Genomic DNA, 16,944 nt, shown 5'->3' with positions numbered 1-16,944 from the left:
TCAGGTGCTAAATTATAAGGGATAAATTATGTTTATCAACCTCCTTAAGATGGTAACAGAAAACAAACTATTAATTGTACTTTTGAGACAAAAACCAATGAAACCTTTTAGTTCAGTAGTACAAATTGAGTTGCTATAATGTCTCTCTCAAGGTGGCTTTTTTTGAGGACTTCATTCAGAGCAATTCCTAAGCTTTTATTTTTTTTCCCATCTTCTGCCATTAGTAGTTGAACACAGAGCAATTTCTATGCCTCTTCCTTGAGGAAAAAATCATAACTTACTACTGAAAAGCCACAGAAGAGCTAGTGAAGAGCACTCTTGCTTGGGAAAAGCAGGATAGATTAGGCTTTACAATTAGACAGAAAGCATGGATAAATAGTAAAATTATTGGAAAGAGTGTCTGATACTATAGATGAACATAATTCCTGGTGTGGAAACCTGTGTGCATGTCTTCCACAGAATGAAATACCGTGTATGCTTTTAACAGCCTTAGCAGGTATTGGCAGATGAGCACATCACTGCAGTGTGAGAGCACTGTGGCGTGGGCAGTGGAGTGGAAGTCACACCCTGGCTGACCTCGGGGTAACTTATTCACCTTTGCATAACCCACATTTTCTCGCTGAATAAGCATGGGTGTAAGCAAGTGCTTTTCATGCTTTGCTGAATCAGGGACTTAATGTACTTTGCTGGTATCTGATGTTCAAAGGGAGTGAATTCTGAGCACTCTTGAGTATCTAATTCAGTTAATTCATTTTGTGTAAGAAAGCAATGGTTGATGTTTCTTGTTTCTCAGATTAGTAGCTGGAGAGCTTGTGATGTATCAGTTGACTGAGCAAGGCCTAGAGGAGAAGATAGTAATCCACAACTACAGGAGGATTTTAGCTGAAACCACTGAAAGCAAGCAATTTATTTAGTGTAAATGGAGTGATAAAAAGGAATTAAAAGAGGAGGGGAAATCACTCTAAACGTTAGTGAATCATTTCTCCTATCCAAGAGGAAAAGGAGAGTTCCCCATTTTGTGGCTTTAGAGCTGTTCTAGATAAAGCAGGAGGCAATAAATCCTGCCTTCTCATAAAGGTGAACTTGATGATGAGCATTACAATGCTGTGTGGCTCTGAGGTGCTGACAAAGCTGTTGGGAATGTAGAAATCTCGATCAAGGACTCCTAAATATGGTCTATAATCTCAGAACCTTTCACTGAATGATGCTTTGATTTGCTGTGCTTTATCTCTATATAAAGATTCTGAAATTAAAGGGAGCGGTTTGATTTTAAACTTCAAGTTATCAAAAATAATACTGGTATTACTGGTATTGGTGTTCTTTTGATTTTCCTGGTTTTGTTGGTTGGTTTTGTTTGTTGTTTTCTTTTTTCCCTGGAACTATATTAAGTGAGGACGGAGTCTGCAGTGTGGCTTTTAAAAACTGCATGAGTGCAGATCGTATTATCCTGAAGTTGCAGCTATTTTCCCAGTGCTCATTTGTTACTTTTTTATTGGGTGCATGTTCCCTTTGGTACAGTGTGAATGTCCCAACCCTGTGCTTGCTTGTACACTCAGCAGGTTTGTTACAGTTCTTGGTATTCTGCAGGTAAAGTCACTCTGCTGAAGCAGTTGGGGTTTTATGATCAGACTGAGAGCTAACACACTATTTTGGATTTTAGTCACTGGCAACCTGATAAAAAAAATGAGGGATCTTCACTTTGTTTCTTTTTTATCTGTAAAATGTTCTAGCCTATTCTGTAATGCTTTCCTAAACTAATATGTACATATTTTTGCAGATTAAAATTGGAGGACAGAAGAAAAGAGCTGGTACAGAAACTTGAAGAAACTACAAAGTTAACTACCTATTTGCATTCACAACTTAGGAGGTGAGACTGTACTGCATGATGTAAAACCTGTTTTGTAGTAGATCTGGATGTCTCAACTTCATTCTTAGGCTTATCTCTTAGCTGGAAGCTCAGCAAAATATATTAAAGTAAAAAAATGCAAATGTAATAGCTTAAAGTGTTTTGTCACCATGCAAACCTGGAGTACTTTTAGAATTTCAGGAAATTTTCTAAGTTGATAGTTCTGTTATCGTTCAGTAAATATATTTTAAGTGTTTAGAAGGGCCTGTTTGAATTACTTTTCCTGACATTTTTTCCCAGCAGTCCTCCAGAACCAAGGCAGTGGCACTCAGTTTCTCTGGCCCAACAGGACTCCCTATCTGCTGTTATTAACAGGACAAGACTGCATGTTCCAGCCTTTGCCATAATTTACATAGTTGGATTTACTGTGCACATGGAGTGCGTGTTGTCACGCAGACGGGAAGCAGTTCTGCTATAAATTGTATATCTGGCACCTTCACAGGTGCTTGGGCATAGGGTGGGCTGCACAACTTGCTCTAGAGGTGGCAACGCTCCTCTGCTGTCACAAGCTCCATCTTGGGGATCCCTGTGCTGTCACATTGACCATACAAGCACCCACATCAGAGTGGAGCAGGTTTCCAGTGGGATGTAACAGCTGAGAAGGCTGCTGTTACTGCCAGGCCAGCTTGTCAAATCTGCAGCCTTCTCCAGAAGAAAAGGGGTTTAGGCAGGTGGCCAAAGGCAGAGTACATTGCCCTGGTAGTGTGCAGGTTGGGCACACTGAGCTAAGCCAGGTATAGGTGCTTAAAAACATAATGCCCCAAGCAGCCTTTGGTTGTGATCTGTTACGAGGCAGATTCAGTCAAGCTTCCCTCTCTTTGTTCTGCTTTGTGCTGGTTCAGTTCAGTAACATCAGCATGTGTTTGTGCTCTGTTTGCAGCCTCTCAGCCAGCACGTTATCTGTGTCTTCAGGGAGCAGTTTGGGATCCCTTGCTTCCAGCCGGGGATCTCTGAACACATCCAGTAGAGGCTCGCTAAACTCGCTCAGCTCCACGGATCTCTACTATAACCAAGGCGAGCAAATTACAGATTTGGACTATCAGTACAAACTTGATTTCATGTTGCAAGAAAAAACTGGTTACATTCCTTCAGGGCCTATCACTACTATTCATGAAAATGAAGTGGTCAGTTCCCATGGGAGACTTGGTTACAGTGACTCTCCTTCAGCTGCAGATCATCCCAAATTGACTGAACCTCCCAAATCTGTGACATCACTGTCTTCCAGATCCTCTCTCTCCTCCTTGTCCCCCCCAGGCTCCCCTTTGGTTTTAGAAGCTGCATTTTCAGTGTCAGCTCAAAACTCCCCTCTGCATCACCTCACTACGGACTTTGAAGACTCTGACCTTTCAGGTGATTTTGCAGGCATTAGCTTCTGCGAGAACCAAATATTGCTGGACTCTGAAGCCAGAGCAGGATCTCAGACTCCTACAGATGATAAAGGTCTAAACGTTAGGCAGCCTCTGCCTTCTCTACACGAAGGAAGTTCAGGTAATTAAAAAAAAAATCTAATGTCAAATGTATGTGCAACATGAAAATTAACAGCTGGCACTTGAAATGAGGAGGTATGTTGTGTAACTGAAGAGTATCTTGATCAGCATGCACTTGCATGTTCTGAGGGATGTTACCTAACTTCTAGTTTTGGCTGCAGAGATCTGCAATCACCCTGATTCTGTCCATATTTTTCCATAGCTATTTTAGAAGGTAAGTTCACGTATTGCAATCTGTCATGAAAACAGTAACACAAAAACCTGAAGCTGGCTTTTGAAAGCAGGGAGGATGCATGCTGTTCCTAAGTTCTATCAGGATGTATGGATATAGAGCAAATACCCTTTGCTGGTTTTTTGGTAACTTGAAATCAGATACTTTTTTTCTCATTGAAGAGTAAGTTAGAAACTGACATCCTCAGTAAAAGAGACTTCTAGACTGTAAATTATGTGTTATGTGTATCTAATTATTTGAGCCTGCTGTAGATCACTGAAAGATCTACATTTCATTTTGAATTGAGAAAGACAGGTGACTGCATTACAGTGAGAGTTTCCCTATTTTTAACATGAATTTCACAGCTTTTAGCTTTTTATCCAATTTAGAACAGAGTTCCTAAGTGAGTCTAGGATCCCCTTGCAGTCTGTGGGTAACTTCCAAAAGAATGAGACATCTTGTCCTAAAGCATACTTCCCTTTAAGGAAGAAGGGATGAATGACTGTGAGTTATCAAGGTATCCTTAGTTACTAGTTAATTAGGTGTGATGAATTCCACTTCTGGTCTGTAGCAAAAGCCATACAGCATACTTAATCATCTTATATTGTCAAAACCTTTGGCAGAGGCAGAATTTCAAAAATCCCAGCTGTCAAGATGGCTTGTGCTCAGTCTTGGAGTGCTCGCTTTGCTGCCTTTTGTTCAAGCTGACAGTATGTTGTGCTCTCTCTGCACATTTATTCTTTTCTGGTGTCATTCTGTGTCATTGTCTTCAAGTATGTTGCAAACCATTCATGTTTATGTTACACTCTGTTTTCTCAAGGAAGAACTGAGTGAGACAGATTTCCAGTAGTGCTGAGCACTGGCAGCCCTATTTGAAACCTGGTCAGTACCTGGCATTTCCAATTGTATTTCTGAGCTGGTAGGGAAGCAGCTAACTAAGGAGTTTGGTGTTTTAGAGAATAAACATGGCCTAGCTCTTGAGCATTGTCCAGATTTATTACCAAGTTTGAACTGTTGTGCTTGGAGTTTTTAAATTTTTAATAAAAGTACCGTGTCATATTCATACAGTTATATATTTTAATGAGAAATTTGCTTTTATTTTTTTAATTCTCTCATGGAACTGTTATAACATCTGTTGTCTAATTAGATTAGCTTACAGCAGTACTGTGGTAATTTCAAAGTTGGCCAGAGCAATGTGGCACCAGAAGAGAAAGGTATGGTGTGCTTAGTACAAGCTGGGAGGCCCCACTCTGTTTCGCTGTGCAGAGAGAAAACGAGAAATTGACTGATATCCTAATGGTCTGAAGGTGTAAAATGCAAAATTGAAAAAGCATGGAAAGGAAATCTGAGGGGAGGGGGTCTTTTTGTCCTTTGTCTTTTCAGGATAGTGTAGCACAGTAGTTATTTTACTTTAGAGCCATATTATAAAAGATTGAAACAATAATTAATTTTCCTGCCTGTATTTCAGCAGCATATCCTTTCCAAATTAACAACAATTTTCAGTCTGTCTTTGCAATCTGTCTGTAGCTCACATGGTTGGAGAACTGAATTCAAAATGGTTTGGAATTTGGGAACATTTTGGGCTATGTGAAATCAGATTTTTTTTTTAAATTATTTGTATAGATCATTATTTTTAAAGACATTGTGTGGTTCTCTAACATTTTTTCACTTTTTGAGGACCTCTTATTCTGGATATTGTCTGCTTGCCTTTTAAGTCTATAAAAGTAGTTATGGTTTTAAAATGTAAATTGATTCTGTGATTCTTCATAGTGATACTTCCCCATGTAGCACCATATGCATAATACAGTTCATCTTTAAACTTGTATTAAGGCTGCCAAAACAAGTATTTGAATTTTGTATAGCCAGGTATTAACTAATTACACTTCAGTAACTCTGGTTTCCACAGTAAAATGGGCCTCATGGTGAGACTTCAGTAATTACCAGTAAGACACAGATCTGGGGTTTGTTCAGTGTTTCTACTCCAGTTTCATCCTTGAAACTGCTGAATTGGAAGGTTTGAATAAACTCAGCCAGAGGCACTAAACCTGCATTGAAAATTTCAGCCCACACACTTGGGTTTTTACAGGACTACAAATCTGAATACTGCCTAATCTTAACTTGGGCATTGATAAAGACTCGAAGGTAGTACAGCTCCTTTTCATGTAATCTGCACTGGCTCTCTAGATGCAGTGTTCACCTGCTTCTCTGCCTGTCTGACTTTTCTGTACAGGTGAACCATAGAGATATTTGCTCCTCTGCACATGTCCCTGCTGTCAGAAACCAAGTTGGAATATCTTGTAGTTCTTCCACAGTCAGTCTCTGTCATTGTCAAAGTCAATTCAGGCTGCTGTGGTAATTCCTAAGGGTAATCAATAAATCATGTCATCACCTTCACCCCTCACATGGTGAGGGGGAAGGGAAAGAGCACTTCATCATCAAGGAAATAGTATTCCTACTGCCATAAATAAAAGCACAAATGCAGCAATCAATCATCTAATCTAGAGCCTTAAAATTTTAACATCTTAACAGGATGTAAAGTCATGATTCAGATGGGGATGATAATGCATACCAATATCCTCACCCCTGGCAGATAAAAGGACTGCACAGGCCCTCAGCTTGCTGTGCTGCAGAATATGGCTTCATGGCATGACACTCACATATGAATGCAAGTTGAAGATTAAAGCTAAGTAGTCATTGAAAGCCTGTAGCAGAGAAAGTTTTTGATGCTAGTAAACCAGAGAGGATTTTATTTCCAGCAGTTATATCACTGGGGAGAGGATGTCTGTCTGACTTTTGAATATTTAATAAACAGTAGGCAAGCACTTGGCATGTAGCTGCAGTGTTACCACAGTGCTGAATGTGAACAGGGCAAATACTGGTTTAAAGATCAGGAAAGTGAGGGCTGATAATGAAGGATAATAACTAGCTCAATGCATAAGGGTGATCATAGGAGTCTGTGTCTCTGGAAAGAAGTAATAGTACATTTTCAAGTTCATCAGTCTGGTTATATCTGTAGCCAGAATATGTAGCAAGAGCAGTACAGTCTCAGAATGTTTAATGATATGGAACAAAACTACTCTGTGATACTCAGCTAAGGGTCACTGCTTTCAACGTGACAACTTCCTAAGCTATGCTCATCTCTCTTTCTGACTATTCATCTCTTGGACTAGTTTTCATTCTTTTTCCTTTTGTAGGTGGTGATTTACCAAGAAGAACAGCTGGTCATCTGCTTGAGGAGAAAACAGCTTGTGTGTCTGCTGCTGTGTCTGATGAGTCTGTAGCTGGAGATAGTGGTGTATATGAAGCTTCTGTGAAACAGTAGGTTTGAGAAATCATGCAAGTCTTCCCACCAAAAATTTAAATATATCTATGATCAATTACACAGTACTTGCAGAAAATGGTAACCAGCCCTGCCTTTTTTAGAAATAATTTGTATTTTTAGGTGGAAAGAAAGGCGTATTTGGCAAACAATGAAGTTTGATCTGAGGGTTATTTTTTGTGCTTGTATAACTTGGTTGAATAGCATTAATATACTTCTTTATAATCTTGGGGTTTTTTCCTTGCTAGAAGTGTTCCCAAGAGAAACTATGCTATGATTTAAACTATGCAGGTTTTGCCATGTGACTCTATTGTCAATACTCAGAGTTACTGTTTTTACTTCTTATTTTATTAAGGATTTTTAAGATTGCATAGCAATTTTTTGGAATGTTTTTATTTTTAAAAAGAGGTTATAGAAAATACATTAACAAACTTTGTTGTAATGTTAGAATTAAAATAATCCAGGTTGAGGCTTAATGTTCACTGCAGTGATCAGGATATAAGAAACATCACTTGCTGTTATTTTTTGACCAGACAACTTCTATAAGATTTTTCATACTAGTTTGTATAGTATGGTCTGTAATCTTCAGTAATCAGCCTCAGGCCTTTCTGAATCATTGCTGCAGTTGTCAAACTATTCCAGCAGCAACTGCCCCTAAAACAAGCACTGCTGTTGTGCAGGCTCTGAAATTCTTATTTGGAGTGCATGCTGTAATTAAGTCAGTTTAGGAGGATGGATATATGTTCTGTATATGCATGTGTTAATAATTCCTGAAAGCTAACTATAATTTTCCAAAATTTGAGTATTTGCCTGGTTTTCCTAGACCAAATGAAACTGAGGACACTGTATATAGTGAAGATGATGCAACAACTCTAGAGGCTGCTCAGGTACAAATAGGACTCAGGTGAGTGACCAGCAAGGGGAATATTTCTGTTGATCCAGAAGTGTGAATAGTAAACTTCCCTTGTGTTGTCCTTTTTTAACAGATATGACCACAGCAATTCAAGTTTTGTGATAATCATAGTGCGGCTTAGAAACCTTCCAGCATTTCCTGTCCCCCTTGGCTCTAAGGTGTAAGTCAAACAATCACTGACATAGAGTTGAGATATAAGAGTGTAATAATAAATTCTAAAAATTCTCTAAAGGAATTGGTTGATTTATGGCTTTAGAGCACTGAAGTATGTACAGAACTTCTCAAACTGTTGTAGTATTTAGCATTATAGTATTTATGTAATATGTAGTATTTAGTATTTGCCTATTGCAGCAATGCTGCAAGAATAAGATGTTATCAAGAAATTTGCACATTCCACTAAACTGGAATAAAAAAGGATTTTTAAATGGTGTTTTATCTACTGCTTCTAAACATTCCAGCTTTGTGAGTGCGAAACAGCTATGCCATAGTTACTAAAACCATTCATTTGATACTTTGGCATCTTTTCAGCTCAGTGTTGTCTTTTTACATTTATGTATCTTTTTGATGTAAAATGGTATTTAAAGAAGTATTTGTCTTTTAAGTGAGCTTTTAAAGGATAGTGGTAATTTAATAAATTGCAAGTGGACAAACACAGTCACATTGAAATACACCATCCCTAACTACTAGAGCTTGGGGGTCTGCTAAGAATTAGTTCTTGATTCAAATTGGACCAACAAAGTCTAAAAGTAAATTGCAGTTTGAATCATATGTAGAGAAAAACCTGAATATGTTATCACTGAGTTTCTAATCCAAAATTCTCATCTGAATAAATAAGTACAGGTTGCCTTGGGGACACTTGTACTTGAGAAGCTTTTTGACAGACTGTAAGATTACCTTAAATTGTTGAAAAGCTTAATAGGATTGGAGTAGGATATAATCAATCCTTGAAAATTTTAGTTTTCTTGCTGGTTCTTTTCCCTTTGTATCCCATTGGCTTAAATTTGATTGGCAGATAAATAGGAAGCCACTGGATATGGAAAGGATGCATTAAGGATAGAGGCCTGGGTGCTTGCTGTATTTTTCTGTTTGTTTTTGTTAATAACAAATGGTTGTTCTACTACTGTCCTTCCTTCTTTGAACTAGTCTTTCCTCTGCTGACCTTCCAAGTCCACTAACATTTTGCAAAAGAAAACAAAAAATCTAGAGAAGAATAAATTGACACAGGTGAGAGGAAAAGTAGATAATGTAGGATGGCAAAAAAATGTTCAGTAACATAAAGCTAGGCCAGAGCAGGCCTCTTTTCAGGAATTAAAGTGTGAAGTTGTAATTGATTGTCAAGAAGTCCTAACCTGCTGCTGCTAAAAGAGATTTGATGAAATTAAAGCTGCACAAAACAAGGAGGAAGAAGGGGCAGGGTAAAGGCAGGACCTTGCAAATAGCATTTTTCTGCCTATTGCACTTATATGTGCATGTATGTATAATCTGTACAGATACATACAATAATAAAAATTTGGTCTGAAAAAAGATGCTACATTATAGCTGCATTTCCTAGAACATCAGTTGGATAAATTAGTACTTTGGTGAATGTTTACACATGGAAGAATAGATTTGACATGAGGTGTTACTGCTACTGTAAAAACTGCTCACTTTTAGCCCAGGTAGAGCACATCTGAAGGGTTACTGTGTCAGGGTCACTTCTTCATCAGTTGAGAAGTCATAGGTTTGTCACAGTAAAACCTGATTCATCGACTGACTCTTTAAGTTAATAAATGAAAATGAAAGTAACCACTTGTATACAACAAAGTGAGTGAACAATTTCTTTCACTTCTTTGTTTACTCCTCATTTGGCCTGATGCCAATAAATTGGCAAACAGTTATTAAAAGAAAGTTCTAATGGACTACCTTTTAAACATACTTTTGATACACTTTATCTTCTATTCCTACATCTTTTATAAATGTTTTTAATTGCTTAGTCTATTAAAATGGCTGTTTTCAGTGGACTGCCAATTGCTCACCTACAGTTACAAGAATACAGCAGCAGCATTACTGGAGTTACAATATGCTACCACTTCACCTCAGGACTGGCATGTCAAAGAGCAGGATACCTGCTATCCAGGCTGTACATGTGAACCAAACAACCTAGATTTTGCTCTTTATTCCAAAAAGTTTGGCATAACTGGGAAATAAAGATTATGCCCAAATGCAAGTAAAAAAATCATGTTTCTCACAGACCTAATTTCTTTTGATTTAACTAATGGAAAATTAAGTTTTTAATAAAATTAATGAAACTCTGCATGGAGTCAGAAAATATAACAGTAGTGCTATAAATTTTGAGAGAAAAAGCAATTTCCACAATTATTTACATTGACCTACTCTTTCTTCTTGCTTTAGCCAGCTTCATTGCATTCTATTGTCCAGTGAATGCCATTTACATTTAAAGCCAGTACCAGAAATGGACTAATAGATAGGCACAGAAAAGATGTTAAACTATGCTCATTTGTGTGTATGAGAAACTGTGCAATAGGTAAATAGCACATACAAATTGCATTAAAAATGTCTTTACTCTGTCAAGCTGCTGCTAAAGTGACACCTTCAAGTAAGCTAGTACAACTTTTATCCGCGTAATATCCATTCCCATTGGCTTCATGGAATTCCTATTGGTTGTATGAAATGAATGCAGCCTTGTAACAATTTCAAGTTACTCTCTGTGTTTCCATTTAGGCTTGCAAGATGCATTCTTCCAATTTCACTTAATATGTTATGAATTGATCTTAAGCAGCTATGGCCCTAGCTATTTTGTTCCTTACTTTCCTAGTTTCCTGCTTTCTTTGGAAATCTTGTTTGATTTGCTTCCTTAAAAGATTAAAAGACATCACTGCTTTTCAGTGCTGCTTGCATTATTCTAAGAATTTAATTTTTACATCCCCCCCAGTTCTTCTCATTTTTTTAAATTAACATTAAAGGCATGTTTCCTGCCACTTGTGACATGATCTTCATTGTTTACAGTAACTAACCTTGGACAGAGTCCAAAACTGCTTCCACTCTTGCTACTACTACCTTACCAGGCACAGAAATTCCTTCTTGGGAAATGTTTCCCCACTCATCTTTGTCACCTCTTTTCCATTCCACTGTTCCATCTTGTTGCTATGCAGTCCTTAAGTTGATGGACTGAACTTCTCCCCTGCATCACCAGCAAGTGACAGAGGTAAAGATGTTGTTTTGTTTCTGGCAGGTATATCAGAGTGGCAGTCCTTCCATCCTCCACTGATATCAGCTGTCTGTTCCGCACTAAAGTTCATCCTGCCATGGAAACCATTTTATTCAACGAGATCTTCAGAGTGGCCATTTCTCAAGTGGCACTGCTACAGAAGACACTGAGAGTAGATGTGTGTGCTGTCAGTAGGACTCGTCGAGAAGAATGCTTGGTATGTGGTTTTATTTCTGGTACTTTTTTGGCATGCATTTGTTTATAGTGTGCCCTCTTATTTTGATGGGCAAGGCTGCTAAAATTCCACAGCACTTGGAGACAAAGTCTGAAGCATAACTTAGTTGTTGCTACAGTACCTAGAATACTGCCTTTCTATGAAACTCCTGGTACAGAATCTAATCCTGGATGGAAGATGTTTTGATAATTCTAACACTACTTTAACCCTTTAATTACAGATTGATATTCCATCTTTGCCATTTTATACATAAAACCCCTATAAACTTCAATGCTAGGTTTTAAAGTAAAAACAGAAGAAGAGCCACAGTAAAAAATAATGAGAGCAAACCCTCATTATCACCATTTGTCACAAAGAAGAAACTAAATTACATTTTGGATGTTATTTTAGATTATATGATGGACACCTTTTTGGTCTTTATGATCTGTTGAAATAAAAAAGCATGACATTCATATATCAGCCCATTGGAAGCTTTCACTTTGAATGTTGTTGTTAATCGTAGTCATCACTGAATCAGTGATGCTTCATTTACTTTCAAATTGCTTTTGCATGGTCTGGTACAACTCAAGTCTAGTTTTTCACCACGAGAGGGATTTTAGTAGCACAGTGAGATTTGTGCAGTTACCACACACTGAAGAGATGCTGCAGTCTGCTGGGGTTCATTGGCTCTGACTATTGTGAAACAGCTTCACTTTTCAGAAGTTAACTTCATTCCTGGGGAATGTGTTGGCCTTTTTCAGTATGTAAGAGTTTTCCCCTGAGGAAAGGGAAGGGCAACAGAACAAAAATGTAACCTTAGGCAGAATACAGACGTGAAGAAAGGACTCAACAATAACAAAACACTCCAATGAAGACAAGACTTATTCCAAAGATCAAATGAAAGAGTTGGGAGTATCATCCCCAGCAGAATGCCCTGGACAACATGACCAGAGTCTTGGCAAGAGCTATGTGTGCAGCCCAGCAGCTGTGAAGATAATATGCTTTGCCAAAGAACAAAGGATGTTAATCCCCAAGGCACAGCCCAAACATGAGTACTTCAGAAGTTTTCCCAGAGTACCAACTCAGTGGATGCCAGTGTTTGTCCAAATGAAAGGGTTTCTTAATCTCTTTTACTGGCTTTTCATCTCCTTCTTCCCTGGTTTGAGCAAGCAAGGTCATCCATTATTTGCCATATGCATGATTTTTGTGGTGGGACAGTTGAAAAATCATGTGACACTTGCTGTCCCTCAAGCTGGTGCTGCACAGGTTTTCATTGCTGAATGCACTAGAGCAGGTGTGTGCAGTACTGTGGTATGGTGTGGGGAGACATTTCTGCAGGCTGAAATAAGAGATGGCAGAATAGACAATATGAAGGACATTTCCATGTACTTCTGTTTGTCAATTTTAACTGGAAGTAGAGGGAAATCAAAACCTGTACAGTTAGAAAGGGAATTAAGGTTCATGTCAAATTTGTGCTGCCCGTTCTGCATGATGAGTACAGTAGAATGTTTTGTAGAAAACAGAACAAATTTAAATAATTTTTTTTCCTTTTCTTATTTTGTACAGGCTGGGACTCAGATCAGCCTGGCAGATTTATCACTTTCTGATGAGACCTGTACTCTGTGGTACAACCTGTTGCCTTGCAAGCAGAGTCCTGGCAAAAAACCCAAGGAACAAAATGACGAATACATGCTTCTGTTAAGCAAGCAATCACAGTCACTGGACTCACTGGACTTGGTGAGTGATGAGCTGGCTATTACTGTGATAGCAAGAAAAAAGCCAGAGACTCCAATTGTGCCATTGCATTGTAGTTATTTGAATGTGGGAACTGCCATCCTGAAGGTCCAAGGCCCTGTTTTGCAGGCACTTTCGTCTAGAGTGACTTTGTGTGAGTAGGGCCTTCAGCTGTGATTCTTTTTAGAAAGAATGTTACTGAAGAGCTTCCTTAAGTGTGTAATTTATTTTCATATGCATACATTAAAAATTGCAATTTATTAACTGTTGAATCTGCATACTCAAAGCCATTGCATTGAACATGCTGTTTATGCAAAACGTACTAACTCTTCTGGTTAAATAAGCTTTTCTCCTTTAATTCCTTCTTAAGGGAACTGCATAGAAAATGTAACTTTGAAAAGCACCCTTTTTCACCTAAGAACAGTACGATAGGGAAGATGAGAAAATACATTGAAGGATGACAAAAGTATATTTGATTGCATTGTCATTTTAAAACCAATTGTTTTTCATTGAGATTTACTCTGTGTAAAAGTGATTATTCAATGTGCTATACACTGACAATTCAAATCCCTTACCCTCGTGATCTGGGGGTCATTGTGTCTGCTGACATCAGGGAGCAGTAGGGTGATGCAGCTCTTGCAAGAGTTGTCATTTTCCTACCTGTTATGTATCATTCAACTCTGGTTTATCTTTTTTCCTTGTGAGCAGGATGCTGTGTCAGCTCTGCTGGAGAGGACATCTGCTGAGCTGGAAGCAGTAGAACAAGAGCTGGCTGAAGATGAGGAGAAGGAACAAGAGCAAAGGGCCTCTGAAGAAGACTGGTAAAGACACTTTTCCTCCCTCACTGTTCAGGCCTGAATGATTCAGCTCATTCTTCCTCTTCTTAGACAAACAAAAGGGCTGTACTTTTGGAGATCATAGATTCATAGAATGGTATGGGTTGGAAGGGATCTTTAAAGATCATCCAGTCTAATGCTGCTGCCATGGGCAGGGACACCTTCCACTAGATCAGGATGGTCAACACCCCATCCACCCCGGTGTTTAAAATTTCCAAGGACAGGACATCTGTGGCTTTTCTGGACACACTGTTCCAGTGCCTCACCACCACTGGAATTGGAGTAAAGTCTTGTTCTCTTGTATGGTCATTTATTCACATTCTTGTAGGTTTACAGTCTCTTGGCTGCTCTATGAAGTCCTACTGCCAATGCTCCTCCATTCCATGTACATCTGCCTGTGAAACCACCTGGGTTGTGAAGCCACTGGGAGTGCAGCAAAATATCAAATATTATAGTTACATTAACTGTAACAGGCAAGCTTTAGGTCTGAGAAGAAAGCTGCTGTCTGACAAAGTCAGTGTGGGTGTGCTTCCATTGATGAGCTTGTTTTTGAAGAAAATGTGAGCTTTCCCAAGAAACAGATTTCTTGCTAAATTGCTATTTGAGTTCTGTTATTGTTCAATTTCTTAGCTGCAGTGTAGAAGAAAATACATGCTTTACTGGGGGAAAGGGGGGAGTAGCTTTTTGTTTTATGAACTTATAACAAAAGTCCTTCGACGTTATCAATGTTAGAGCCATTGAATAGAGTGCAGTGCTGTCATAACAACCTTGAAGGTGAACTGTAGTAGCGCTGGGTTTTGCTTAGGGCAGCAATGAAATGTGCCTTCACATGAACTTGGTGGAAGCATTTGGCTGATAGTTGTTTTCCTTGTCAGGAAAATGCATGCCTTACACATTAGTGCAGGTCTGGGCTTTCTGGTATCTTCCTCTGGTGAGCTTTTTCAGTTTTTCATAATAAGCCTGGGCTACTTCTGTCCATACAGGCTAGAGATGCTTGCAGAGGCCTCTGATGAAATTGTGGATGAAGAGGAAGATGGCATTAAGCTGGAAGTAGAAGGTGACTGTAATGATGACCTGGGGTTACTCATGGATGGACCAGAAATGAATGAAGACAAGAACAGAGAGAACAGTGATGAGGCCCAGGAAAGCCAGCAAGCTGCTGTAATTCTAACACGGGTGAATATCTTAAAATTCATATTCCTGCAGTATCTTACTATGTCTAAAATCAATTTCTGAGCAATTAATATAGAAGTCTGCTGCATCTATGCATTTACAATTTGATGAGCTGTAGCACTTGTATGTATGTACATGCAACAAAATTGGTGTGGTCACTTGTGAACTATGAAGAGGATATTGGACAGACATGCTAAGCAGGACTTGTAAGTCCAAGACAAATAACCAAGACTCTCTATCTTCACTTTTTTTGTTACATATGGAGGACATTCAAAATACAAGAGTAGTTCAGTACCTTCAGCTTGTGCATATTTAAAATATTTCTGCACATCTGTTTCATTGTTTTCTTTTCTTTTTTTCTGATTTGTCTGCTCAACAGGAAAAGACACATGACAAGGGTCAAGATCTTAAAGCCAATGCAGGGATTTTCTTATTTTTTCCCCTAATTTTTGGGCGTGAAATACAAGAACTGTCTTAGCAGAAAAAAGGACAAAAGATTAATGAACAGAAAATTCCAAAATGTGTATTAAAACTGTGTATACTTTTGAACAATTGAGGGTACTATTGTATCCACACAGTTCTTGGTAACTGTTGTTTTTGAAATTATATTCCACTTTCTTGAAAGCATTTTTACTAAAAGTTTAGTAAACATATCCTTGAGTGGTAGAACACTCTCAGAAATAAAATTTTTAAAATCTTTCTGCATCTTAGTAAAAACATTGTTGCATATTTTAAACTCACAAGTTCTATAAAATAACTGCAGTAAAAAGATGAAGAGTGACATCTCTCGTTCCTTCAACTTTGTGACAATACAAAAGTTTAACATCTCAGTGGACTTGCTGGAAATTGTAATTAACTTCCAATTAATGTGGCAAGATGCCAAATGAGCTAAGGCTGTGGTATTACAAGGACTGACAGTCTGCTGGGTAGCAAGTAAATACAGATCAAAGCCCTAACTGGGCAAGGGGAGATGGCACGGACGACATGTGAAGGTCAGCCATGCACACAAGTGCTTTGCTAAGCCTGGCCTGGGTGGACCCAGACAAAGAGTGAAAGACAGCAGTCCCCACTGCAGAGCCAGACACAGCACACATCTCTGTAGGCCACGTGCTCTCAGGGTTGCTGTTGTGCTGTTTAGGTCACTGTATTTATCTCCTGCACTGTGGAAACCATGAGCCTCATTAAATGACCCAAGCTGAAGAAAAAGCCCCATTGCTCATCAGTAACCCTGGATGTCCCAGCTGCTGTAGAGCTTGGTCTAGCCCAGGAGCCAGGATGATTGCAGCATGGAAGTAAGCACAGGCTGTGCCACCCACAGGGATGGAGCCACTTGAGGTTCCCTCTGGCACATGTGGGACAACTCTAGTGGGCAGCAGGCTGTGCTGAGGGACAGCAGCCAGCAGTGTCTTTTCCCTGAGTTCACAAGGCTGCTGAAGCTCTAGAGAGTGCATACAGCAGTCCTGCTGCTGAGGCCTGGGGATGTATGGCAGTATGTCTGGAAGGACCTGGGCAGTATAACTTTCCCAGCTGCCCCCTTTCAGTGTGCACAGGCACCATCTCTGGCATGGCAGAACTTTGCTCTTCAGCAAATACCAAACAAAGTAAATATAAATGTGCAATAATCATCATGTCTGCAAATGGCAAAGAAAAACATTACTTGCACTGTGTTTGCCTCAAACCTTCTGCAAAGCAGCAAAGGCCTTTCTGCAAAAGCTTCAGCTTTACTGGCTACAAAGAGTACCTTCAAAGCCTCTCCACACACTCTTACGCCTCTTGGGAATTTTGTATTTCTTTACTTAGAATAGCTTCTCTGTAAATGCACAGTGCTTTTTGCCGCTGGTCTTTTTCCATCCACCACAAGGTAATGAGAATGCTTGTGAAGTCTGAAGGCACAGAAACTATGTGGGTTATAGTAAGTCTGATCCATTAAATTCCTGTTCACA

The 16,944-nt window shown here is 39.0% G+C and overlaps 1 protein-coding gene across 1 annotated transcript in view; it reads left to right on the top strand.

Moving 5' to 3' along the window:
* WWC2 (WW and C2 domain containing 2) overlaps positions 1-16,944 on the top strand; it is a 94,463-nt gene that overhangs the window by 63,185 nt on the left and 14,334 nt on the right. The window contains exons 10-18 of the mRNA XM_058024472.1: positions 1,778-1,867; positions 2,787-3,394; positions 6,799-6,922; positions 7,747-7,827; positions 7,910-7,996; positions 11,069-11,261; positions 12,825-12,995; positions 13,701-13,813; positions 14,812-15,004. Of these exons, the coding sequence (XP_057880455.1) occupies positions 1,778-1,867; positions 2,787-3,394; positions 6,799-6,922; positions 7,747-7,827; positions 7,910-7,996; positions 11,069-11,261; positions 12,825-12,995; positions 13,701-13,813; positions 14,812-15,004 (1,660 nt within the window). The remainder of the gene's footprint in view (positions 1-1,777; positions 1,868-2,786; positions 3,395-6,798; positions 6,923-7,746; positions 7,828-7,909; positions 7,997-11,068; positions 11,262-12,824; positions 12,996-13,700; positions 13,814-14,811; positions 15,005-16,944) is intronic.

The sequence above is a fragment of the Melospiza georgiana genome, chromosome 5, assembly GCF_028018845.1.
Source record: "Melospiza georgiana isolate bMelGeo1 chromosome 5, bMelGeo1.pri, whole genome shotgun sequence".
NCBI lineage: Eukaryota > Metazoa > Chordata > Aves > Passeriformes > Passerellidae > Melospiza > Melospiza georgiana.
This window is presented reverse-complemented; position numbering and strand designations above follow the sequence as displayed.